This window comes from Bombus pyrosoma, linkage group LG7 (genome assembly GCF_014825855.1).
Source record: "Bombus pyrosoma isolate SC7728 linkage group LG7, ASM1482585v1, whole genome shotgun sequence".
NCBI lineage: Eukaryota > Metazoa > Arthropoda > Insecta > Hymenoptera > Apidae > Bombus > Bombus pyrosoma.
The window spans coordinates 18713726-18740967 of record NC_057776.1 but is presented as its reverse complement, the minus strand read 5'-3'; the positions used below and the strand labels follow the sequence as shown (position 1 = coordinate 18740967).

At 34.8% G+C, this 27242-nt stretch overlaps 3 protein-coding genes across 5 annotated transcripts in view; 2 read left to right on the top strand and 1 right to left on the bottom strand.

Moving 5' to 3' along the window:
* Window positions 1-1377: 1377 nt before the first annotated feature.
* On the top strand, window positions 1378-4646 carry LOC122569757 (MAPK regulated corepressor interacting protein 2-like). Of its 3 annotated transcripts, none has more exons than XM_043731308.1 (4): window positions 1378-1609; window positions 2618-2724; window positions 2806-2931; window positions 3022-4646. In XM_043731308.1, exons 1-4 carry the CDS (start codon window positions 1605-1607, stop codon window positions 3096-3098), a joined length of 315 nt encoding a protein of 104 aa, XP_043587243.1. In that variant the 5' UTR covers window positions 1378-1604; the 3' UTR covers window positions 3099-4646. The 3 variants fall into 3 exon arrangements, with proteins under 3 accessions (XP_043587243.1, XP_043587242.1, XP_043587244.1); XM_043731307.1 differs by lacking the exon at window positions 1378-1609 and adding an exon at window positions 1689-2272; XM_043731309.1 differs by lacking the exon at window positions 1378-1609 and adding an exon at window positions 2337-2358.
* Window positions 3697-26623, bottom strand: LOC122569835. Its single transcript, XM_043731462.1, has 7 exons — window positions 26437-26623; window positions 24681-24807; window positions 10060-10192; window positions 7323-7467; window positions 7103-7266; window positions 4891-5572; window positions 3697-3710 (listed from the first exon to the last, which is right to left on the bottom strand). The coding sequence occupies exons 1-7, from the start codon at window positions 26621-26623 to the stop codon at window positions 3697-3699; spliced, it is 1452 nt and encodes a 483-aa protein (XP_043587397.1).
* Window positions 22330-27242, top strand: part of LOC122568968 (glutamate receptor ionotropic, NMDA 2B) — a 349490-nt gene continuing 344577 nt past the window's right edge. Inside the window, exon 1 of the mRNA XM_043729354.1 lies at window positions 22330-22623. The gene's annotated coding sequence lies outside the window, so the exon portion shown is untranslated. The remainder of the gene's footprint in view (window positions 22624-27242) is intronic.

The window sequence follows — 27242 nt, the reverse complement described above, 5'->3', positions numbered from 1 at the left end:
AAGAGAGTGTCTTCCATAAAATTAATTTTTATGTTGCATCTCTACTCTCCCAATTACACAGCTTTGATTGGCAACATTTTGGATGTAACTGTAAAATTATTATTTTTCCTTTTAAATGCTTCATTCTACAATTTAATGAAATAACATATTTTATTTGTGGCCTACTTTTTGTAAAGAAATAATTTTCAAACTTTTTATAGGTTATCCTTTAGATAGATACACGCACAATGGTCGTTCACACGTGCATTTTACATCAGATTGCGTTATTTAAAATGCAAATTTTCCGAAAATTTGAATTCGATAGTTTCAAAGGAACGTATTATTAAATGCAAAACTTATCGTGAAGTCGGTATTTTCGTGACTACAAAATTATGAACGTGAGTTGTGACGAACGGCAATATCGCGAATGTCTATCTTCAAGTTGTAGTAAATGAAACATGAAAACACATATTCCCGCGAACGTGCAATTTTATAAGAGTTTTACTGCGTACGAAGGGAAATAATATACTTATGTTATCTCTCTACTTTCCGTTTAAATTCCATTAGATCGAAAACTTTGACAAATAGGAAACTATACATGTAGATGGTTCTTTCTATGTATAATACATGGCTATTATGGTAAATAATGTGCAACATAGGAAACTTTATATCATACGAAATATTGATTTTAAAGAAATCAAAGATTAAAAATAAAAGAAAGAATAAATTAAAAATAAAAAAATTATTTCGATTTTGATGTAACTATGGCCTTTTATCATATCAGTTTTAAATACCCTCAGGATGCCTGATCTAAGCAGAAAAAATAAAACAGTGGAAATACACAATGTCTACGGACTTGATCGTGTGTTCTAGTGACCAACTTAACCTCAATCAGTGAATTTAGAAGTTTTGATGATTGACTGCATATTTAAATATGATTATTTAAACTTAAATACATATTTTATTGTCACGAATTTGTTAATATTTCAGTTAATCTACAAGTATTTCATACAATTCTTCGACTGAACGCTCTAAATCGTAGAGAGCATATCAAAATCATTGACGAACATAGATCTTATTTGCAATCTTATCGTAATATCATAAGATTAGATAAATCAAAATAAAACATAATTGCAAATCATTTACCAAAAAGATCACATCAGCCGAAAGATGGCATCGAATTTGTTGAAGTCGTCACATATTCCAATTTAATACCGATTTTCAAATCACATACAAACAGAAATTATTGTTACACGTTCGCTCCACGATTCAAAAAGCAAAATTCAAAGATGACGTAGAAAAACGCTACAGTATCGCTACCTCGTGGCTGTATTCTTCAACAGTGGCTACCTTTATACTGCTGAATTGTCGCCACCGACTTCACATCCTATTTTACCGTCCGAGTCGAACGCTCAACCCGTCATTGTTGACAGTTTTCAGAGAAAGATTCACGCAGCTGTTACGAGAAACAAACGCTCTTCCTCGTTACAGCTTTTCGCTTGTTTATATACGCGTATTACATATTTATAGTTGTGTTCGTACGTAGTGATCAGAGAATTTCATCAAATAAACGTAATTATCCAGGAATTTTCGCTCGTACAGAAATTCACCATCGAACGGACAAAATGAGGTATTTATCGTAAGAGCGACTTTCTTTATTCCCGTGTCTTTACGTTTTTGTTCTCTACATCTTATTGTAATTTTTATACATGATTTCCAATTTCTATCTCTCTACCTGGGTAATCTTACTTATTTTTGGCAAATCGTTTCATCGCCGTGAAAGTCGTGAACGGAACAGTGTTAAATAGATAGAGGGAGAAACAGGCGGGAATCAGAAAACATAATAGTAACTGTCATACAGGAGTCGCCATTTTCCCTACGTTTTCTCTTTGAAAGTAGGATTCGTATTATTAATTATTGCATATCTTTTCTGACGCGTTAAATATATCGTTAATCGTCTGTTAATCCCAGTCTTTTTACAATAATTTTTCATTGCTTCCTGTATCAGAGATTTTGATAGAGATATTAGAAATATGTATAAGAAAGGAGTTTTAAATATATGTATACGTGGCTTCTATGACAAATATAGACGCTTATATATTATGAACTGATAGATGATTAATTATTTTAATCTTATCGAATGTTTCTTTCCTCTTGTGAAGTTTAGATTACGTACAGATTCTTTTATTGTATTTTGTGCGCTAGATATTAATTGAAATATTATTATATGAAGTAAAAGGTTATATTTTGAGTTACGTTATAACAAAATGGCGTCCCTTCATTACACAAAGAGGTATTCTATGGTCCAAGTATTATTATAACAGATGTCAATAAATCCTAATATTTTTCAGTTGATTTTTATGTTTAAATATTTTATACGTATGTTTTTATTTATCTTATCAAGTTTTGTAAATTCCACGAAATACCAATGCATTCATCGCTTTATATTTCGTAGTTGTATTTATTTTAATTGCACACAAAATCGTTAAAGCTTAAAATAGAATATATCTAGTAAACGTAATACGCTAGTTCAGTGTCAGTCTTCGCTGTTAATATAGTGATTGTGCTTTGTATATTAATTATATCTATATTTTAAATAATATTGTTTTAGTGATTTTAACAAAATATTGTTTTATAGTGGTAGACAAATGACGATGAATGGGAAAAGACCATCCTCAATCCCATCCAGACATCAGTCTGAAACTGCAGCACAACATTTTGATTTAATCAAATACATTTATGATTGTAAGTATCATACATCACTTTTCCTTAATATTTGTAAATAAATTTTGTTTATTATTAAGCTTTTTTTATTTCTGTTTACAGCATGGAATACAGTATCAAGAGAATTAGATATGTGCCACAATCAACCGCACAGTAATTCTTCTAATTATAGAAATGGAGCATCTGTCACATATTATCAAGAACGAGAACCAAATCCCCAACTCAAAGGTAAGTTGTATTCTTGTTGCATATGTCAGTTTTCATCTGTTCTTTTCATATGTTAATTTAACCTAATTAATATTTTATCTGTCATCTTAGATTTTGAGCCATTTAACCTTGAAGCCTGGTGGGGACAGCGTGTTGTTCAAAGTATTACTAGAAATGCAAATTCCTAGTGCCAGGCTCGACATATTGATTATAATCGAACATTCTCAAATAGACATAAGAAACAGAAAGAATAAATTCAGAGCTGCCGGAGAAAATTTTTCCATTTCTAGAAAGGATTTATTATATACTCAAAGATAAGTGACACGAAGAGAGTAGTATAGGTATAAATAAGTATCTAGCAATCAATTTTGAATCTTTTTGATAACAAAGATAGCATATTAGCAAATAATCAAAGATGAAGATGAAAGAAAAAGAAAGGGAAAGAGCAGGGTTATGGAAACATACATATTAGTATGAATATGACATTCCTCTAATCTTTTATCATATTTTAACATAATATCGCCTTTTCCTGAACCTTTTTACTCGTCGTGTTTTTAAAAGTATTTTACATAAAAAATTGCAATTAGGCTGTTTCTAAAAATGTCTTTTTAAGATTTAAGATTCAGCATGATGAATAATTCAGAATACAGTGCATGCTAAAACTATTTATTTTATTTGCCAACACAGGGCAAACATAATTGTAAGTTTATATTATAAATTAAATTTTCATTATTATATAATGAGAACCTTATAGTAATTCATCTTTCCATCTTTGTAATTAAAAACTTACATATGAAATGCTGAATCAAGAGCACATGAATTATATATAAATTCTATATATTTCAATCGAAGGAAATGTATGAGAAGAGAAGTTAGATTACCTTTTAAGGCTTATGCGTATATTGCATATATGTATTTTTCCACGAATTGCATTTCACAATTTTTAATAAATTTTTCCATTTACAAACGTGTAATGAAATCGCACTTCAATGTAAAAAAAAAAGTAAACAGGATAAATGTTTTGAGATTTTCTAAAAGAAAGTTTATTCACGTACGAGGACGTAGTAAAGTGCACCGCTATTGAAAACAAATAAGTATTTAATTCGTACTCAGAATAATGTGATAATTATTACGATTTTAAATATGAAATTATGTACATTTATTATGTATGTATGTATATGTACATCTATGCGTGTATAGATATATATTATAATGTGTAAGATTCAACTCGTAACATTTTTAACAATAAGCAACCATAACAATTAAAGTTTTTCTAAACTTGTGGACATCTTTACCAATTACTTCTAGTGGTATTTTTTTATGTACAATTGAATAGGAAAAGTATTATTATAATTATAATGAGGAATCTAGTTCGATACTGTTACATGTTACAAAGATCGTTATAATATTAGAGATTCGTGCACTTGAAAGAAAAGTAGGAGTCGCTATGCATAGTACTATTGAGTCAATGCTTTCATATAGTTTAATATCTCGTTATTTCCAAGCAAATGCGAGTCCTTATCGATCATCGTCTCAACTTGATTTAATGCGTTGAGTTTTAAGGTCTTAACGATTCGTTCCAAATTACAGAGACTTCTTTCTATCGCACGTTTCTCACTATTAAGCATCTATATTTAATTGAAGAATCAAATTGAAATTTTGTACCAATTGCTCTGACGAAATTGATGTACGTTTTTTCAATTGTATTGTACGAAATATAGTATAAGAATAAACAATTCAGTGTTTTAGTTTTCACTTTTATGACTTCCGTGTGTTAATCGAATTTATAATAAGAGTAACTATAATATTAACGAGATACTATACTCGAATGGTGTATTTATGTAAAAAATCAGTACTCATAAAACATATAAATAATTCTTTTAAATATTATTATAAATTTAAATTTTATTTTTTTTTTATTTTTTATAAGAAGCAGTGTAATATCTGTTCTTAGTAAATAAATCCAATTTCGAAATGTGCAGTTCAAAGTAGAGAAGGTAGAAATTTCTTTACTCACCGTCGCGCCACTGTTTAAACGAGAAAATGAATTTACTCCAGTAATTGCCGTTTGTGTGAAGTTGTTGGAAGTTTTCGTTTTCTTAGTTTGCGTGCTGCACGATATACCGGTTTGTTTGACGATCACAATTGCGTGTATATTTTTTAACAGTATCAACATTCTATCCATCGATGTTACCGAATAGTCGGTTTCGTTATCCACGAACTCTAATCTAACCACTTCTTTGCTGTTATTTAACGAAACTGGATATTTAATTTTCATCTCTCGATCGATTGACAATTTAAACACGTACTCTTCGTATACCACGCCATTCGAATGGGATTCGATGCACAATAGCCTGCTCCGCTTATCGATTATCGTACGTTCGATATCGAATTGCTTATTTCGATTATCGTTCTTATACGCGTCAGTTATTTCGCGCGTTACAGTTTCGCCGCGTTCGTTGTGTTTCATCGCGTTGCAAGAGTTATGATTTTCGTGAATTGACGAGTTTATCGAATTTTCCATCGTGTTTTCCTTCAACACTGGCGCGTTTGATAAGTTTCCATTATGATTCCGGGAATTTATTTCGCTTTCAAGGGGTTCGTGTCGTTCCTCATTTTCTTTCTCCGGGATATCGTTGTGCGTTTGGCTGAGCATCTGAAACTTTATAACGAATTCTCACGAAAATATCGCCAAGTGTAATGTGAAAACCTGTGTAAAATCGATTATATGTAGAAGTAGTATAATGTGATTACGAGTTTCTTGTTCGAACGATTTATGGAGGCGTCTCACGAGATATAGAATTCGAACGAAATTACGGAAAATTTGGTAATTTCGTTTCAGAAGTTTTACAGAGTAAAGGTAAGTAAAATTGATATTTTTCTATAAAATTTTCTGACCATGTTCGAAATATCAATCTTTGCAAGTCTTACGTTATTACGTTTTTCTCAAGTGGATTCGCTTATTTACGGTTATACGTGTTACATCGGGTTCACGTAAAATTTACGATCAAAAGGGATTTCATATGGAAAGCAATGGGCATAATTTCTCGATGCTATTATTTTATAGCTCGTATTATCGATACTAAAGGAGTCATTCTCATATTACTTTTTATTGCATTCGTGAAATACGAACTTTTATATTTTATTAATACTTTTCATTCGTGACGTATATTTTCTTTACTTTTTAATTTACGAAATAATTCATAATGTGTAGAAATATGTGTCATTAATAATTTTAATTAGATAATGAAAAGAAACAGAAACAATGTTTTTGGTTTAATTTCTATCTCGAGTTTCGACATATTTTCCTACCCCTTTAATTTTAAGTAACCTAATTAAGCGTTCTACCGTGGTGGACTGTTTTGAATATTTTAAACTGTTCGTATACATTTACCACGTTAGTGTAAACCAAATATTTGCCTTCTTTTACAGCATTCTGTGGTTGTCGCTCGTTACGCGATAAAGCCTACACGGAAGCATAAAATAATAGAAGTGGCTTGACAAAAGTAGAACCGCGGTATTGTTTGGAGGGAAAAAAGAGTACGTACAAAAACATTGATTCGATAAAATTTCGAACAAGTCGTACGTATGCAATCGTATAACGCATCCTTTATGCAAATCTAAATTGACTTTCGCGGAACATGGAAATGGTTTTGTACTACCATGATGTATATCGATCGAAATATTTTGTATCCAATTGTACCGAAGTGAACAGACGAAATCTGTTGTGTGTTCTTCCGTTTGATGAAAATATTTATATCTATGCAAGGAAAAGAAGAAAGGTCGAAAGCTATTAACTTTCATGTTCCGTGTAGAGAAAATAATAGATTGAATAATATGTAGTTATAATGGAAAAGATTATATACTGGATTAGCGTAAGATGTACAGTGTTACGCACAGATATGCTTCGCGTTCCATCGTATACCAAGTTTTACGTACAAAGCCAAAATTTCTTCTTACGCTTATTATTATATCTTTGGACCTCGCAGATTGTTTCCGTTTTCGACTGTGTCGCATTATAATAAAATACTATGCTTTTTAATCATCAAAGAAGATTAAAAGCGTACGTATCATGTTTTTCTCCTGTAATCTTTATTTCGTTATTTTAATCATAGCTGCAGCTATAGCAGAATTCACAACTAAAGAAATAGATAGTATTGCAGTTTCCATTAAACGGATCGAAGATACCTACCTTCCTTTTAAGATTCTTTACTACCTGCCTCAAAACGGAATTCTGTTCCCTTAATAAAACCAGTTGCGGTTCATCCTTTCTGTCTTTCACGATCCAAGCTAGATGCCTGAGATTCTTCATGCTTTCTTCGAATAAGTTTCCCCGTTCGGTCAAGTTCTTCAAAGCTGTACAGGAACGGATACTTATACGATGGAATCTGGAAGTGGTGGATAATACTTACCTTCCGCTGTAAGTTGACAGACAGAGCCGACATCCACGTCGAAACGTTTTAAAGTTTCAAGTAGATTCGCCAGCTCAAAACCTCGGTTTTCCTGCTCCCTTCCAAAACCCTCGTACATTTCTACACGTTTCTCTAATCGGGTCACCTATTAAAAGAAAATTCAATGTCTCGAAACAGAACGTTATTGCTTTCTACCCGAGTGGAAATCGATTTAAACTTTTCGCTTGATTTTAACGTTTTCAACGTTTCAAATATTTCGTTTTGATTACTCTGTTGTTTATTCTTTCATATGGCTGTAATTTATTATAGAACAAGTTGACCAACACCGATGAATAATAAATAATAATTAGACTGTGGATTTTTATACAAATTCATATTTTCACGAATACGATTAAGAGAATATGATGTAGAGAAGAAATTATAATAGGAAACAGTTTACCTATTAAATATTAGAAGAAGTACTATACACGTTTGTAACTTTAAGTTTCCTATAATCGTATAAAAATCCGCAACCGAAGAATAAAAATAATTAAAAAATACTTTAGACGAAAGAAATGATGGTCATAGCGACGTTTCCCTTCTTCCAATTTCGGTTTCATTTCAATTTCATTTTGTAGTATTATAACCATTCGGGATAACCTGTATAATTGCCAATGAATTTCGCAGAACAATTGCAATTTGAAATGAATCTTTTTTCATAACGCGGAACTGTGCCGCGCGAAAATTCCTATTAAAAGTACATCGTTAACTTCGTCGGCATTATAATTCTGTATAATTAAAACTGCGTATTATAAGCGTATTCGTTTCGCAATTCTGATATTCTGGAAATAATCGTTTCTAATCGATGAAATTTCCGGAGCTTGCTGCAATTAGATTGGAATTACTATTTTGCCTGGAAATTGAAGAGCGAGAAACAACATGCGTAGCAACTTCAATTATTGTTGCGTAATTTTACGACGCGGTATCTTTTATTAACGAACCATTAACGATTTAACAACCCTCGTAGTGTTAACAGCCCTTTAGTTTCCACGAATTAACGCGTTGGCACCGTTTCACTTTCGAAGGTTAATGCGCGCGATCGTAAAACCTTCGTGTCAACTTTGTTTTGCTTAAGTAAATACAAAGATCAATGCCATAGATACAGAGAAGAAAGCGAGAAGATCGCATAATAAAATGAGATACTTTTGATATTAATCTTGGAAAATGGAATTCCTTGAATTAAGAGAAATATTACGTAGATGGTTCAGTCTAAAATACGATCGAGCCAGATATCATAAAAGCTACAAATAGAATTATCGAATTGTAACTGCAGATTAATATAGCGCATAACGTTATAAAGCAGACACTGAATTAAGAACTATATGTCCTGATTTCCATCCATTTTGGGGGCAATTTAACTTACGTAAAGAAACGACGGGATCGTCAAGACGTTAGGAAGTAAAATAGAGTAACGCGATAATTCACGTTGTAAATTCAAGTTGGAAAGTTAAATTTGGCTTTGATGTTTATTTCGCACACGATGTAGACACAGTAGTGAAAACTTTACGGGTCAAATAAGAATTTGAGATCAACGAAATTTGCGAAAACACGAGACACCGAAGACTAAAGTTTCTGTAGCTTTAGTTTCGCAATCAGAAAGACAATAAGTTGTCCGGAAATTGCTTAAAAATTGATTGTTTGTACTGGTTGGCGAAGCTTTATTGAGAAACGTGTTGATTAATACAGACGGTCAGGTGTAATTTTCTCTCTTTCTTCCCGTCTCTCTATCTGTGTCAGAGATAAAGGTTATTGCATTTGACGTGCTCCCTACAGAAATTACGAAAGACCTTCGGCTGACGTGCTTTCGACGGCAAAGAAAATACACTCTGAAATTCCTCGAAATTCTTGCCAACGAAGTTCTCTTCCCCACAGGGAGATTCTCTTCAAGAGGTGCTCGAACAGTTTGCGCGATAAACTAGAAACAACACGATGAATTTAACATTTTTTGCACGAACGTTTATTATATCCTACGTGCTAGAAACATACTCGAGAATAATTAAATAATTACGTTGAATGAATCAGAGAACATTTTTTTTATCGTAGGTGCAAATAAAATATAAATATTTATATTTTTGGAATTAAACAGCAGAGTTATTCCACGTAATTGTCAAATGAGGAACAGCGGAGGAAACGGTAGAATAAAGGGCAGTAATTAAAGTAGTTTAAAGTAATTTAAGGGCTTAGAGGCGTGTATCCGACTCACTTGAAACTCGAGGTCCACTCGGACACTGCATATTCAAGAGGCAACGGAAAGGGTGACAACTTCGATTTCGCGTATCAAAAAGGCGATGGTTCAAAGGGCACACATTTTACGATGCACTGCCTGTAAAAAGGCTGGCTACAACGCCGGACTGAATGCATATCAATTAAAAAAGTGCTTTGATGTTGGTTTACGGTGCATGTTGCATCGCTATTGCACCCGGAACTTTCTCAGCTTCTATAGGTACCGTTAAGGAAAATTCGAATATCTCTTGCCGCGTGAAGAAATCAAACATAACGCAAAATATTGTTAGGGAACTTAGAAAATTAACTTTCGTTACGTAAGTTATGCATCGAAGCGAATATCTTTCTTTGCTTGCAAGCGATGTAAAACTTGTATCATTTCCATGGTGTGTATATTAAATTTATTTTTACTTTTCATTTAAGAAATCCACTGCGTTACTAACGAAAGTTTTAATAAGTTTTCTTTTTCAAATACCTTTTCTTTAGCTTCATTGTAAAGTTCGACTACCTCGTGAAATTGTTTTTCCGCAGTTTCTCGGCTCATCTCCAAAATATCCTCGCATTCTCGTTTAACTAGCGCCACTGTATTCTCGCATTCGATTTTGTCTCTGAAAACAAATCGATTAATCTATATAAATTGCCTTAACCATGGACCAAACGATTGGAGTAATTTATTCTCTGATTCAGTCCATACCAATTGCAAATTTGCTTCTATTATGCTTCGGCTGTACACACTATATACATCTACTGTTATATATCTATAACGATATACACATCAGGTACATACATATATTACAATTTAAGCGTTTACAGTGGGCAAACAGTTTTCATAAAAACTAGGATACAGGACGAGAAGGCTCAAGTTTATAGGAACTCGATTTTTTAATACATTCGTAAAATTTTTTATGATCCAATAGTACTATTCGAACTCTGCATCTTCGATTTTCTTGTTCTCCTACTTTACTTTACTTTACTTTACTTTGTGCGATACAATTTTGAAAATCTTATTTCGAATGTGACTGTGATTCAATTTCATTTACAAGCAATTTTATTAAATTTCCATAAGATTTTATAAAGAAAGCTTTTGTCATATTTAATTGGAAAGTTAATGTTATAATTAAAATAACTATAACGAAATATAATGAAAAATTATATCCATTCTGATTTTATGTTTTATTCGCTTTGCGTTATTATTTAATTACGTAGATGAAAAGGATAAAGTTTCTTTCGTAAACGATATGAAAACACGTTACAATTAACAACAGAATAATTCCTTTTGTTTTCTCGGTACGTTTTTCAACGCCGCTTCTCGTTCTACATTTAAAAATATCAAAAAAATTTCTCAAAGGGGAACAAGAGTTGTACTTTACAAGTCAAAAATAATAATTCAGAGAGCGCTATAGTCCATGACGACGTTACAAATATTTTAATGTCGACAAGGATTTCGTTTCGAGATTTTAAACTTTTCCAAAACTTTCCAATTTCTATTTCAGCAACATGTCTGCCATATTTACCCACGGCATTCTTGATGAGCGACGAAAGTGCATTACAAAGTTTGAAACGTCGGCGATGAAGGAAAATGTTAAAGGTACAGAGATGATTTAGTGATGAAAATTCATTCATAAGGAAGTTTGACTTTTTCTCCGGGAATCAATCTTCTGAAACTTTTCGACGTTCATCTTCCAGTTTCAGTGCGTTTACAGAGTTGAAAGAAACAATTTCAGTATCTGTTAATATTTCACCCGTGTACTTATCCCATCGTTCACATTCTTCAAAAAGTGAGCTATTAATTCTTTAAAACGTTGATTATTTACACGGAACGCTGTACTCTTCTGACATTCGAAACATCGTATTTAGAAGCAATGAAACTATTACGCTTTCGACTCTGTTTGACGATGTTAACGTGCTTCGTTAAATACTCACTTTCGATCGCAGTACATTTCGTCCGTTGCTGCGTATTTGACTGGAGGATTGTTAGATGTTAGTTTACGGTGTCCATAAATTATTCATTACGTTGTTAAACACCGTTCTATAATAATTCCATAATTCCATTTTATCGTACACATGAATTGTTTCACGTGATCCGTGATAGAATCATGTTATCGTCGAGTTTAATGATTGTTATTGTAGAAAAAAATTATTGAATTGGAAAAAACGTTCGATAAATTCCGAGTGTTATAAATATTTTCATAGGTAATCGTACCCTTCAGTTATGCGATTTGATCGCGATACTTATCGAGCAGTAAAACGCGATTGCTCGCGATTGTAAAGTCGTAACAACACAAAGCATCAGAATTCGAGGAATACCGCAATTTCAGTTATAGCACGGAGGATAGGTTATCAACTCGTTGCCGTTGGATGCCAGGACATTGCTCATACAGAAGAACTTGGATACGTAGAATAACATTAAACGAAATTCCAATCGTTATTGTAGCAAAAATCGTTGTTTCCTTTATTAAGATATAAGGTATAAATACGCATAAATACTAGTACAGGATAATATTCAATATTTCATTTGTATTGTAGAATTTTGGAACGACATTTAACGTGCACTCGTATCAAAGTTTTGAAATCTTTCAACGTGAAAAGTTATTTTAAGGATAAACGTTGCGTATCGATGTTAGGATTTCTATTTATTGTTAGAATTTCGTGGCTATACTTGAGTGTGACGTGGCGAATTAATTGACAATAAGTCATTTGTTAATAATCTACCTTACATGCTTGCAGCTCCGTGTCTATCAAACAAACCAACCACAGGCTTTCAACGTTGTCACAAACATGACCTACCTTGAGGGTAGTACACGATGCAAATTTCGCGTAGACAGATAGAATAGAAACATGGAGAATAATTTTCCCGCGTTGCTGGTTCTTGATTTATCACGATCGAATCCACTTCGCCACAATCAAATCAATTCTCGCTTTGTGTCTGGTTCGAGTCAATCTCGTGGAGAATCCTTTTGTGCAATAGAAAAAATGATAGTGCTACATACATATAGGCGATTTAATATCAAAAGGAAAAGTGGAAATTTGAAGGAATTAAGTGGCAATTATTTAATTTATTTCTCGTGATACGTAATGATATTTTAGACAGATTATTGCGCTTATTTTCGCAGCATAAAGACAGGAGAATGAAATCTTACAAATTTACAATCGGCCGAGGAACGACGTTCCTTCTGTGTTATATAAAAGTTGCATTTGTTTAAACATTGATGGTTTTTCGAAGTACAATCCTCGTAAATTCTTTTCACTCGATAAAAAGTTTAGCACTCGGCACGATAAATCTTCGCTAGTGTGAAATAATTTCCCAGCGAACTATTATAAAAGTTCGGGATCAGTAATCTTAAATGGAAATGAGATTTACATGAATGATTTTATCATGCTTTTACCGACACCGTATTCTATTCTGTGATTATGATCGAAAAAGAATCATTGCGCCCGCTGAGACCAGAATAAACGTTCCGTAAGACCTTCAATTACTTCGAATAGAATGGATCGGGTTTCCAATCTAGAGCGGTTCGATCGTTTTTCAAGCGTGGAACTGTTCGGTTGCTTTAGTTATTCCTATCGCTTTGCACCACCAATAACCAAGACGTCTTGTTCGGTTTCGTCAAGGAAATAACTCGATTTTGTAGATAATTTGTAAAACAACACCACGGCTATTACGTTCGTTAGTATGGTCGTAGTTCTTACGAATAAAATAGCTGGTGTTTCTATATTCTATCTGTGCCTCCCTTTTTTTTATTTGGATAAATTTTACAATCAATTCTTATCGACAATTATAAGTAAATTTTTCTAGCGTGGTACTATGATTCTAGTTGAATCTAATGCTTAAATCGAAAGGGTAATGTCTTTTTAGCCTGCGGATCTGATCCGACGTGTCAAGTAATTGTGTAACTAGTGGGTTTTAGTGGTTGATAACTCTTATGTTATATCTATTACTGAATTTGAATATTTCTTCTTTGACTGTGGGTATCTTGAGGACGAGGTTTCGTTGGTAACATACCAAGGTGCATCTATTAAGGATCTTAGGGTTTTCGATTGGAATCGTTGAAGAATTTCTATGTTGGAATTACTCGCTGTTCCCCACAGTTGGATTCCATAGGTCCAAACAGGTTTTAATATGGCCTTATATAGCATTATTTTACTCTGCGCGCTTAAGTTGGAACGTCCGCCAATGAGCCAGTAGAATTTCGTTAATTTTGATTCAAGTTGTTTGGATTTATCTACGATATGTTGTTTCCATGTCATTCTTCTGTCCAGTATCATGCCCAGATATCTGACTGGCTCTTTGTTTGGAATTGGAATATTATTTATGGTCACCCGTGGGTAGGTTTGTTTTCGCAGCGTGAAGATTATATGACTGGATTTGTTTTCATTTATTTTGAAGCGCCATTTGTGGAACCACTTTTCCATAGGGTCGAGACCTCGCTGGAGAGTAGAGGAGGCAATTATCGGGTCTGAGTGGGATGCTAATAAAGCTGTATCATCGGCAAATGTCGCTGTGGTTATTTCTGTTAAAGTTGGTAAGTCGGCAGCGAGGATGGTGAACAGCGGAGGTCCGAGGACACTGCCTTGGGGTATGCCAGCTTCTATTGGAAATGTTGCGGTTACATCGTCTAAGTATTTAATCACGAACAGCCTATTGGTTAGATATGATTTTAAGATGTAGTAGTAGGTGTGTGGTAGGACAAAAGTCCTTCATGCCACACTTTGTCGAATGCCTGTTGAATGTCTAGGAATACCGCAGAGCAATATTTCTTCTTTTCTAAATCTTGGCTGATTTTATGGATTAAACGATGAATTTGCTCTATCGTATAATGTTGCTTCTCTATCCGTGTCTGCCTCTGTTTCTATATTCTATCTGCTCTTGAATCTGACTCTGCGTCCAAACGTATCTACATAATATATCTGTCTATACCTGTATTACATATCGCAGCTATGTATTTGTACCTGTGTGTACGAGTATGTGTATCTATGTACATAGGTATATGTATATATACATACGTTTCTCTTCCTTCCCTTTCTGCGCGCGTGTAAATTACGCGTAACTGAAGCTATTCGCACAATATCATAAATATTGGATTCATTGAACAGCGGTCAGAAATGTAGCCCGAAGCGGGGTCATGCAATGAACTATTCAATCCTATTTCGTCCTACGATGACTTCACGGTTATTTTAAATTTTCATCTTTTATTAAAGGGAACATATAGATTCGGCACCGGTTTATTTCAAAGAGGGATTTTTGATTGGATTGGTTGGAACGGTAGAAACTGTATTTTTATAATTCGGAATATAGGATCAGAAACACAGGATCGACGGACTATACCACTAAAACTATAATTTCACGAGCTCCGTCACTGTTTATGACTTTTCTAACTTACTTCTGTCAAATTTAGATCTATAGTTCTGACGTTGTTGCCGTTTTAATTTTACTTGTGCTATTTAAAACGCGAATTTTATGGAAGAACGTACATACATATTATACATATTTGAATTATGTCGAATATATTGATCATAGTACGCCAGGCGAAAATTCCTGTTTAAAATCGCAATTACTTCGTGTATTCGTAAAAATAAGTATGGCAAGTCTGTTTGTTCTAATTAATTTATTGATTTCGTTCGCCAGAGAGCGGAGATAATTTGGTGAAAAACACGGTTTTCTCACGATAAAACTGTCCGCGTGAAATACGTGTTCCAGGTTCCTATACTGGTACAGTTCCACCTGATTTTCTGCTTTAACGATCTGTTTGTTCAATGTCACGAGCGGATAACACTCAATGAAATTGTTATATCAATCGAGCTCACTTGTTAATCACACGGTTTATTTGAAGTTGCAAATGTATAAGAACACTCTACAACGCATTCGATATTCGTGCGAACGCTTCAAATTATAAATCCGTGTTTTAAATTTCCGCTTGTTACGCGAATTTACCAATTTATTTGTTTTCGGATAAAAGTAAAAATCAAAAACTGATTCTCTCGATAAAATCATATCGTTAAATAACACCGTTCAATAACTCTATTTATTTTTTAATCCGGAATCCGAGCATTGCTCGAGACTGTGTTGCATGATGCATTTGAAACAGTATATTTTAAAAGTTTTACAATTTCAGAAACCAAAATATTTTAAACAGGTTTCTAGTATTATCTTTTAAGATTCTAACGGCAGGATGCGAATAATTAGAAATATATAAAAGCTTTTCGTACGGCCCAGTTTTTTCATAAATTTTGCAAATGTGGTCTTCTTAATACACACAGAAATGTCGATGCGATTCTAACGTCGTCGATAGAAAAACTAAATGATTTAGCAGAGATTGACGGCAATCTACGAACAGGACTGTGTCGTCCTCCCTCGAACCCAGTAAATGTTCGGTTCTGGTGACAGTGGATTTATCGTTACAAGAACCGCGAACCCGATATTCCAGCGACGATATCTACATCGTAAAGGTTCGTTTGCACTGTGCGATAAGTCAAGATGTTTACATGTTCTCTTCTTCTAACTACCGATGCTTAACAAATGAAGAATATTTGGAGTATGTAAAATATATAAAACTTTGTCTTCTTCTCTCTCTCTCTTTCTCTCTTTCAAGTTAATTAATTTCAACAAGCAAAACGTTTCTATTGTGTGCTGCAAATTACGCTAGGTGTTGTGAAAAATTGACGATATCAAAGGACGTAAAACGTGATATAAAGTCACAAAGTATAAAATATAGCGTGATTCGTCATAGTGATTCGTTCTACACACATTTTATTTTGGTATTTGCACAATTGTTGACGTGAATTTTCAGTTTGGTATTTGGTATTTGGAATTTTTTCTCTGATGGGATTTATCTTTGACGGTACATATTGATTTTTGAGATTAAAGGCTTTTAATCCTTTTAATCCTTTTGTAATTTCCACTTTTTGGGATTACGCTGTTAGCTTCTGTCATTCTTTTGCTATATTTTATTTTGTGGTTGCGTCCCTTTTCGTTCTTTTCGTCATTTTTGTTTTCTTGTTCCATGTTTTCGACTTTTTTATTAATTCTTTCTTCGATAACACTGGATATAAAATTTCTAGGGAACTCTTTTCTTTTTCTTAATTTTGGCATTATCCTGTATGGATTACTTTGAACTTTTCAGCACCTTTTTGTAATCGATTGTGGAAATTATATTTCTAGAATGTTTAATTAATCCAAATTTTGGAGAAATATTTTCATATATCAATGTTACGAATTTAATTTACTGTAAATATACTTTCAAGCATCGATATTTTTATAGTTATATTTAAGGAAGAGATTATGTTACTTCTACTATATATATTTCCTTAAAATCCGTATCTTCGGCAATCTTCCGGATTAATGGCAAATAAAGCGGTTTAATATATTGCTAAAAAAGCAATTATCAAACGCATTTGTCAAATATATCGCCGCTGTGTTTAATCTGTCATATACTGTCTTCCCAAAATGTTACGTAATAGAGCATGATATTTAAATTTTGTCAGTTACGTCTTTCCTTACGGATGGATAAAACCGTATACGTATTTCTCTGGGAAGAAATATATCCGTTTCTCTTTTCGCATTTCGATTGTTTCTATCTGTGCATCGCGAAATATCCTATGTCGATGTTTATCAGCGCGTAAACTGTTACTTCCTGGGAATTCTCCACGGTAGAAACATATAAAAGCAATACGATTTCTCGGTTTGATTTTTATGTTTTTACCGTGCGAAAATTCGGCAACTTTTATCTCGTAAAGTAATGCGTCGATGATTGATTTTGTTGAAATTCTAGTAATTCCCGCTATTTAAGTGAATCAGCTGGCTGAAATTATCAATAATCGGGTTCTCATACCAACCGCGTTTCGTCCACGGGAAGCCACTTTTATCCGATATCGATATCGATATCGATCCTGCAACTAGATAGGTAACACGTATCTGAAAAATTGGCATATCCGTTGTTGGTTTGCATTCACACATTGCGCAAATTGGCGTTGATTTCCGTCGATTTAGCAACATTTTATTCCATCGATCAACGATTTCAAGCTATGCATAGAGATTTAGTTACAAAGTTAATTAATTACAAAGGTTCATACACCCTAGATCGTTAAATAATTAATATCCAGCTCCTGCAATATTTGAATAAAACGATACAAATGTAAATCGAAGGAACTATAAAATAACAGACACGGTTTTAACGTGGCTGATCTCGTAAATCAGGCAACAAATTTTTAACCGATCAAGTATGCAATTTCATCCACCGTTTTTCTCCATCGCTGTACCACTTTCGGAACCGATAAAAATTTATCGCAAATAACTGGCCTGTTCACCGTGAAGCTTTCCACGAAAACGTTCCGCGTGCGAGTTTTCACGCGACGTTACGACGTAAATTGAATTAATTTATCGCGACTGAGATGAACGATGGAACAGCACTGCTTGCTATCTTCTCGGCTATGCGGAGCTCGCTGATATCGTATTCATACGCGTGAACACCACGTCTCTTCATGAACAGCGGCGAACCTCGTTTCCACAGCGAGCCTGTTATATCAGCCTGCGTTTCATTTCGCATTAAAACATCGTTCAATCTTATATTCCCTTCGCTTGTTGTTTTCTACCTAGAGTGGACAATGATGATGCGCGCGTAACGGTTTCACTTTGCGCAACAGTTACATCGTGCCTCGGTACGGAAAATAATCAAATATTATTTTTCAACATTCCGCGTTCAATTTAATTTATAAGTATTTCTTATACGTTCGTTTTGTTAAATAGTTACGGTCGTATTCAGGAGCATTGCATCGATATTTCGATATATTTAAAGTGTCAGATATTAGGTTGTCCGGAAAGTGTCTTTCTTCTACAGACACGTCTTTTACAACGATGCATCTTTATACAAACGTGAAACCTGATCTGTCGAACGTTGTGATCTTTATTTTGATAGAACAAAATCGCATCATACGTAATTCGATTATTTCCTTGTAAAACGAAAAAAACTTTTCGAACGACCTAATATTTAGCGGTATATAGTGTATGTGTTCGATACATCGTTTGAATTTCCGTCAGATTTTTACGAATGTCGATTTATGCTTTTCTATTTTATGTATATTTTATTTGAAATAGCGCTGGAAGTTTTTGCCAGTATCCCCTTCGTAATAGTAACACGAATACGTAGATTTGAAAAATTTTCGAAATGCGTCGATTTCAATGATACAGTACCGACAAGCGACTGATAAATTTAGACGAATGAAAAGCAAAAGCGTGTGATGCGATCTTATTTTTACGGACACCATCGTTAATTTTACGACGTTCTTACGTTAAAAGTATTCTACACTGTGTTCCAACGAGATCTAGACTATATGGAAAATTTCTTTATCAAAACCTTGAGATCGGGTTAAAAAGTTGCGTTGAAACATTAGCTGGCAAAACAGCTATCAATTATTGTAGCTTTAAATACTTTACCGTGTTACTACCGGTATATGGAAGTTACACGGAAAGAATAAAAATTAGAAGTAAAAATCTGAAAGTAAAATTTTCGGGAAATTTTGGTGAAAGGGTATAGTTGAGGAGAAACGCCGGAAACGAGCGTAGGAGTGGCGGGAGAGAGAACGAGGAAGTTACAAAGAGAAAGTCTTAGAAATAAAAGTACGAAAGAAAGTGGAAGATGGCGCGGACAATGGTGGAAGAAGGTGCAGGTTACCGAGTCCTTTTTACAAGTTCCGTCGTTGCGACGATTCTATAAATCTTCCGGCTTCTTCGGTTGGAATTTCCCCGCGCTTTTGCTTCTTATGTTAATCGACGGCTGAGATAAATGATTTTATATCCTGACTCGTGCCTAGCTGGGTTTTAATAACCACACGACGAACTGATCGAAAATGCTAATCTCTGTTCCCGATGAATACCAGTCGCACGGATTAATTACATTTGACTTGGAACATTGCACCGTGAATGCGAAATTAAGGCGCGATTATTAAAATCGTCAATGCTCGAAATTAGCAATGTAATATCGTCGTGCGATATCTTGGCACGAATTATATAACGTTCTTTTATGATATCAGAATTTCTTTCCTTTTATTATACGATTAGAACGGACCATTTCGCGAATTTCGTTCGTATTTATCGTTACATGTAACGAAATTCGAATCGAACCAGTTCTTTTTATCGAGGAACGAGATTCGACGATACCGCGGTGTTTCTCGAAAATTTACACAGACGGACGGACGTATTAATTCCGTGACGTTGAAAGGATATCGAGAAGCGAATCAAAACGGTGACCCCGTTTTTCCCTGTAAAACATGGAGCGAGCGATTTATCGTTTCCAGATACCCTACCACGTGGCAACGTATTTTATTGTTTCGACTGGAACGTTGTTAGATTTTCGTTACGATTCGATGAAACGCGCTCCTTTCGCGTGACGTATCACGAGAAGCAACTTTGGTTCGATCGAAGACACGACAAGGTTCTATAATGGCTGTGCCACGGGATTTTCCTACTTTTTGTCGCCTGCAATCTATTGTGGATACGAGTAACAGTGTTCCACACGAGGAATTCTGATAATCCTCGATGGAACCGTACCTTACACCGTACGAGTCGATAATACCAAAATAAAACGGAAATCTCGCAGATAAATTACTCGAATTTTTCTGAGATTCGATGGTCACACACTCGTGTACGTTCGACATTGGCTTCTCCACTCCGTTACGGATAGAATAAGTCGATGGATTCGCGCGATTTATCCTCCATTTCGCCATTACTATCGGATGTCGGAACACGGCGTCGAATAATCCGACTTTGTCGACGTTTTCTGAACATTGAAGAATATAAAAACGCACGTGTTTGAGGGTTTCCTATGTATATCATACTTTGCCGAGATTATGGCTGTTACTCTTAATATTATGGCATCTCCAAGCATTTTTCGTCATCTTGGTCGGACGCTTCAGACATATGTAAGAGCTTAATACTTTTGATACTTTCAAGTGGCTTTTTTCCGGCTAGAGTGGGATATATTGTTGCTATATAACGTGAGTACACGGAGCTAGACTAACGAACTATCTGCCATGAATTTCTGGAAGAAATTTCGAAGGATAGAAAGAAATTGAAAATTTCTAGGAATCGAGGGAATTAATAGGAAATAAATTGGGATAAATTAGGATCGACGAATTGAACGATGTTTCAATTAGAATATTATTTTTCTTCTATGACGTAAAAATCCAGCTGTTTAATTGACTGCGATTGAGAATGAGAAAATCGTAACAGTATACCAGGTATTAAAGGGCAATAGCTCGTAGCGAATTGTTCAAAACAAGATAAAATGTTTTCGCTGTTTTTTTTTTTTATTCGTGCTTGGCAGCGTCGTTTGCAAAGTTCTCTAGCCTTTGTACAATCAGCATAATCTTTCAAGAAACACCTTCTTGCTCGTTTACTATTAAAAAGAAACTGCTCAAGGTTTTCGAGCGAATTGCATTTCTTGTCAGTTTAAAATGTACCGATAAACGTCACTGCAGCGAAAACGCCTTTTACGTAGCCAGTCGATTACACTTGTAACGAGAGTTTTCTAAAAGCCTTAAAATCCTAGTTTCTCATTTAAAGGCGAAGCAGCTGTTGAAGTTTATACTTTTAGTTGAACAGTTCAGGGTAAACGTTTGCGTTTTTATACGTTTAATTATGTTTTTAAATTATAACAACGTAATAATAATAATTTTATTATTATTAATAGTTCATACTGTTCATACTCTTTAAAATCCTTTTATATAATTTGAATGATCATTTCTTTTAAACTAGCCCGGAATAGTGAAAAAATGTAAGCAACAAAATTCGATTCGGACTTCAAATACGGAGAAGATTAAATTATTTTGAATCTCATCTGAATTAGAGTCGAGTTATAACGCGATAGGTTGATAAGTCAGAAGATCTGGCATGATGTTCGCTGAAATTGTAACGTGCATTAGGTTATTAGAGGTCTCGCGGTGTGCTCGAAGTGTCGCAGTAATCAACGTTAGTACGCAAATTGGGAGTTCCACATTGGCACGCTTGAGCCATGTAAGCACAACTTATCCGTATGTGACTGTGGCACTCTGTATGAAACGAGATTTACAATAATATCACTCCTTAACACATTTCATTAATATTCAAGCGCATCTCTCTCGTTAATTCTATTTCTATTCCGTGTTTTATATAATCTTAAATTCCACTCAAAATTAATCACGTCTGCTGCGCTCGTTACCAGTCAATAATAATCAACAAGTATCGAATAAATATGCAATTCGCAATCATTCGTTTCGTTTTATTCCAACTCTCTCGTCAGAATCCTCGACAATACACTCGTATTACGATCTGGCGCCGGTTTCAAAGCGCGTGAATACCGCGGTATGCGCGTTAGATCGTCGCCATCGATCGGTCGCGTAACTCTCCAGGTTAGCCGATAATTGACAACAATTTACAGCGGGAACGCGCAACGAATGATACTGTGTTTCGTTTCAGATTCGACCAAGAGGGTGTAAATCGATCGGGGCGAAAGGGACCAAGGAGAGAAACGGCGATAGAAGCACGGTTTATCAACGATATCCTTTCACGATATCCGCCGGCAAACAGTGCCGTAAATTCGAGATACGTGGCCCATCGTCAGCACGGAAATTATACAGTTGCGTCTCCTGCAAGAAAGAAAGAAAGAAAAAAAACAGCTTCCGGCGCAAGATTAGAGTCCTCGAAACAAGCACGTTCGTTAATTAAGAAATCTCGAATGGGCTAGTTTAGGCGGAACGGAGCCAATTTTTCCTCAAAGGACCAGGGTGAACGCGAGCCAAGTCCGCAGTCGTTGTTAATTATACGCGTTTATAATTAAGCGTTTCACGAGGGTAACTTGGAGTGGTTCTCGGAGAGAGTACGGTCCTTAAGACACGAGCCTGAAAAGAGGCAACGAGACGTATTCGTAATTAGCAGAAGTGATGCTACGTAGCTGAACGAACGATCGAGGCAAAGACAGATAGATAGAAAAAACAAGTGAAATCGCTGTGAAGTTGATTAAGAAGAAGAAAATTTGGATGGATTGGAGGAGACATCGGTGGACAATTGGTGAGTACTTATTTAGATTTTAAAGATTGAATTTATCTTTTAAATTTATTTTAATATTAAATGTATTTTCTACCAAGATGTAAAGATTAGTCAGTTTAGTGTAACCATTATGGTAGAAAATATATGACAGATATGTATTGTCACGCAACGATTGAATTAATCGATAGTTGCTTGTAATTTGATGAAGCGAATAAGCGTATGATCGTATTGTTCCCGAGAACCTAATTATAGGATGAATTTAGAAAACATATCCGCGTAACATTATACGTCGAATTTCCTCGAGGCATTAGCCGATGTGTAATAATCCACCGATAGCGAATTAATCGGGAGGCTACACAGCTATACGACGTAAATTAGCTATTAAATTTCCATAATCGTACCAATAGTTAATTCGTTGATCGTAAACGCGTAATTCGTCGGTTTATTAAAAGTTCATGTAAGTTTATTTCTTACGTTATCACGATGATATCAGGAAATCGAAAGTAAGAATAATAAGTCTTTCGATTAACATTTGCACCCGTGCCGACAGTAGCCGTCAAAAAATGACACGTTGTAAACTTTCATGCCATATTTTTAAAAGAATTCATGTTCGAGTCGCGTTCGAAACTTCGGTATAAGCATCGATCAAAACGGAATTGTTTTGTCAAAACTGAAAGAACGATTGCGTTTTTACTAAAATATAGATACGCTTATGTGCTTTTCCATATATCTTACGTTTTATGTTTCTCCGATACAAGTTTTGTACTATAGTCGTTAGTAATTCTAGCGATAACGGTAATCCTTGATCTTTCTTCTTAAAAATAATTCTACTTTCTTTTTTTTTCTAAATGTTATTCGGCAAATACAACCAACAGAGCATACGCTGAAACTACTGTTACACAGTACCAAACTTTCCAAGACTTTTATATTTTAACCGATAGATATCGCAATCGTATTAACTTTCCTGCAATATCTCATTTTTGTTTGGAATCGAAACTTCTTCTCGCAATATCTAATTTTTCTTTCGAACTAAAAATCCTTCTTCTTCAACGAACTTTTTCCTTTCTCGCTTTTTCGCTTCTTTACCTGTTTTTAAATATCCACCGTCCGTCGTCTCTTTGCATCCCTTTTCTTTATTTTCACCTTATTACGCTCGCGTTTCTGTTTTCTTGTTTTGTCTGCTTAAGCGGGTTTCTGCCCATACGCGACGAAACGAAAAAATAAATAAAATCAACGTATCGCTTGAGCTGTGATATGAAAACAGATCTAAACATCGCCTAGTATATTTTTCACATGAACGTGCATACATACATCGTATACAACTGTTCGAGCTTCGGCCATTAATCCGCAATTGGATTTCGCTATGAATTCTCTATCGATCGTATTCTCTGCCTATTCGCCGCGTTTCGTTTCAAACGTTCCTTCCTTCCTTCGTCGATAGAAAATGTTCGTCCGATTCATCCGCTAATCGAGATTAATGGGGAACGAGATCACTGATCGAACGTAACGTACCTATATCTCCGAACGTATGCACTGAATGTTAATTAATCTTATCCCCCGTAGCTACGAAATTCGTCTTCTACACGCCAGGCGTCTATAGAATTGCGACGTTGATTCAATGGAAAGGAGATAGATTCGATGAATCGTTCGTTGCATCGATCGCTACACTCAGTAGGTGCGGTTATACAATGAAATTAGAATTGAAATTTCTTAATGGCATATGAGAAATGTGAAAGTTTTAACCGTTAACGATTAAGTAAAAATATTTGTTCTTTCTGTTTTTTTGCACGATTAAGAGTAATTTTTTGAATAGCAGAATTTAATCATTTTATTCTGGATAGTTTGTCAAAATATTGTTCCTCCTACGTTGCACGAAGATGTAGTTATTTTAGAATTTGCAAGTTATCGATCAGTCTGGCTCGAGTACGTATAAAATAATTTAATTTTTGATTAAATGTAAATAGTTACCGACCATTGACAAACTTCTGCGAAGTGTTTCATTATCTTTCTAACATGCCCGGAGAGAACGTCAGCGTGAAAGAATTATTCAAGCTTAAAAGTAACTATGTGCAACGTACCTTTTAACAAGTTCTTTTTGTCGCAGGAAAGCGTTTTTCCAATGATCTCTTTCAGTTATCGCATTGGTTAATATCGAGTTTAATTTCGTTCTCGCTCGTACAGCATCGGCGTTAAGCTTTCGAAGCTCTAAAACAAATTTAGCTCCATGTCAATTTCCTTATACAGTATTCGCGTTTATTGCTGTTTGACTCGCGAATACAATGGGTTTCTCTATCGATTCGTCGTAATATAAAATAGATTTATATACCTCGAAACATTTCGAATATGCTACGCGATCGAATCATCTTAATGTTTATACTTGTTGGTCCATCTTCTTAAAGGGAATGTTTAAAGGATTCGAGTGGAATTTGAAAAAAAATTTGTTTATGAAATATCCAAGACGCGGAATTTAGAAAGAAATTAAATGTATGAAATTTCTGAGTCACTCGGATGGAACTTGAGCGGAATTCGTGCGTAATAAAACTATTGTGCGATGGTAATAAGAGAAAAGAAAATGGTCCCACTGAATTGCATAAATTTACGGCTCTTGAACCGGAGGAACGCATAGCTTGCCGATGGTGGAGATAATTCGATCTGGTTAATTTGAGAATACTCCACGTAACCAACTGCCTATTTAGCGTTAACAAGTCAAGCAGAACTGCCGGAAGGTCTCTTGTGTTCCTGTTATGTGACTTGATGCGAATTCCCCGAGGTTCTCTATTATTTACTCTATGCTAACAACGTGAAAAGGGTAATGGGGCCAGGGAAATATTTCGTCTCGGTTGAAATCGCGCAATGACTTTTGTTTTATATCGTTAAACAAGCATCGCGGAATTAAAGTTTTATTCCACTTGTTATTCTAGTATTCCATTATTGGCGTGTTTATGTAAGGAACTGCTTACGAAGAGATCATAAAAGATCCAACGATGAAACGAGAAAGGGATTCGTCGTGATAATCATGCACCCAACTTTTTCAAATTTACGATCCGAACGAGGGAAAGTACTAAACTTAAACCGAAAATTTCAAGCCAACGCTGGATCAAGGTATGATGTCCCTATTTTGGTAGGTAATTCCACGAAGATTGACGTTGTAAAACGTGATCGAAATATCAGTCGCTATCCCTAGAACTGTTCGAGCTGGATACCATGTCAGAAGCTAGGATACTCGGATGCTATTATATATAAAAAGATTGTTGTCGCAAGATGTTCTAACGTTGAAATGGATGAAACTGTGTTGCTTATCTCGACATTATCGAAAACAGATTCCTGGCAAACTCGAACGATTGAAATACGACAATCGGACTTCTCCAATTAGCCATCTGTCTAATTGTATCTTACAACCCTTACATTACTATAATTAGATTCTATAATTCTAGTCACATCGCAATCGATATTCCTAACTACGATCCTATCATGATTAATTGAAATTGTGTTTCGCAAGTTCGATATTATTGGAATCAAGTTTCAAACATAAGCTGTAATCGTCGATAGTATGACTAATTGATTTTTAATCTTATTAAAATCTCAACCTTTCTACATAAATTTCAAGCGAGGTATCAAGTATACTAAGAACGATTCTTTCGTTTCTTCCCCTTTAAAAAATTTCTTAACGATAGGAAAACGCGATTTTGCTGACAAATGTATACAAATTCTTTTTATAATTGCCACCGAGAGACCGTGATTAATGAATTAACTCGTTAATGTGTTAATACTGAAAGATATTCTCGGATTTGCTAAAAAATTCTTTAAAGCGAACAAATCTCTGTTGCGACCTACCTTCACTTTCAAGCTTCGTACGATTAAACTGATGTTCCAGGCGAGCTTGTGACTGCAGGTTGATTTCGAAAGCTCGCTCGAGCTGGAAAAACTTGGTCCTCAGTTCGCTGAGGTTTCGACGCAATTCCGAGGCTTCGGATTCCGTTCTTTGCAATTGCTCCTCACGATATCGTTGCCGCGAGTCCATCCTTTCTGTAATTACTTTAATTAAGTCACCGATTTCGATCCAGTAAAAACAGTCTGTGGCCATTAACCGAAGAAAATGCCTTTACCAGTTTTTAAAATGAAACTTTCCTTATTTCTCGCATCGGGAAATCTGAACAACATCGACGAGTTAAATTCCATCGTGCGTGACATTTTCACATACGAAACGAAACGTGTTTTGTGATTTAAATAACGCTTGCATTTCTTCCACTGCCAGTGAAATTTACTTTTCCGTTTTGAACGAAGAAATTTTTTGGCAGGATATTGCAAGAGGCGCGAATATTCATACGGTTAACGAGAAAATCGATTGTTAAGATTGTTTCGATGTAATTAGGGTTATTTACAACTACAGCTGCAATGTATATCAATTCGCTATCTTTCAAGATCTTTCTATCTAAATATTTGCTACAGTTTTATATATACAGACGTACAAAATGTTTTTACGATTATTGTAAACCGCGTAAATTGCAATTTTGCAAATATTTCTATTAATTACTTGGAAATCTACAAAACGGTATCGAGCCATCGAAATGATTATTATTTTTTATTTACAAACCATACGATAATCGCAAATCCGGTATATTCCGATAAAGATCGTGAAA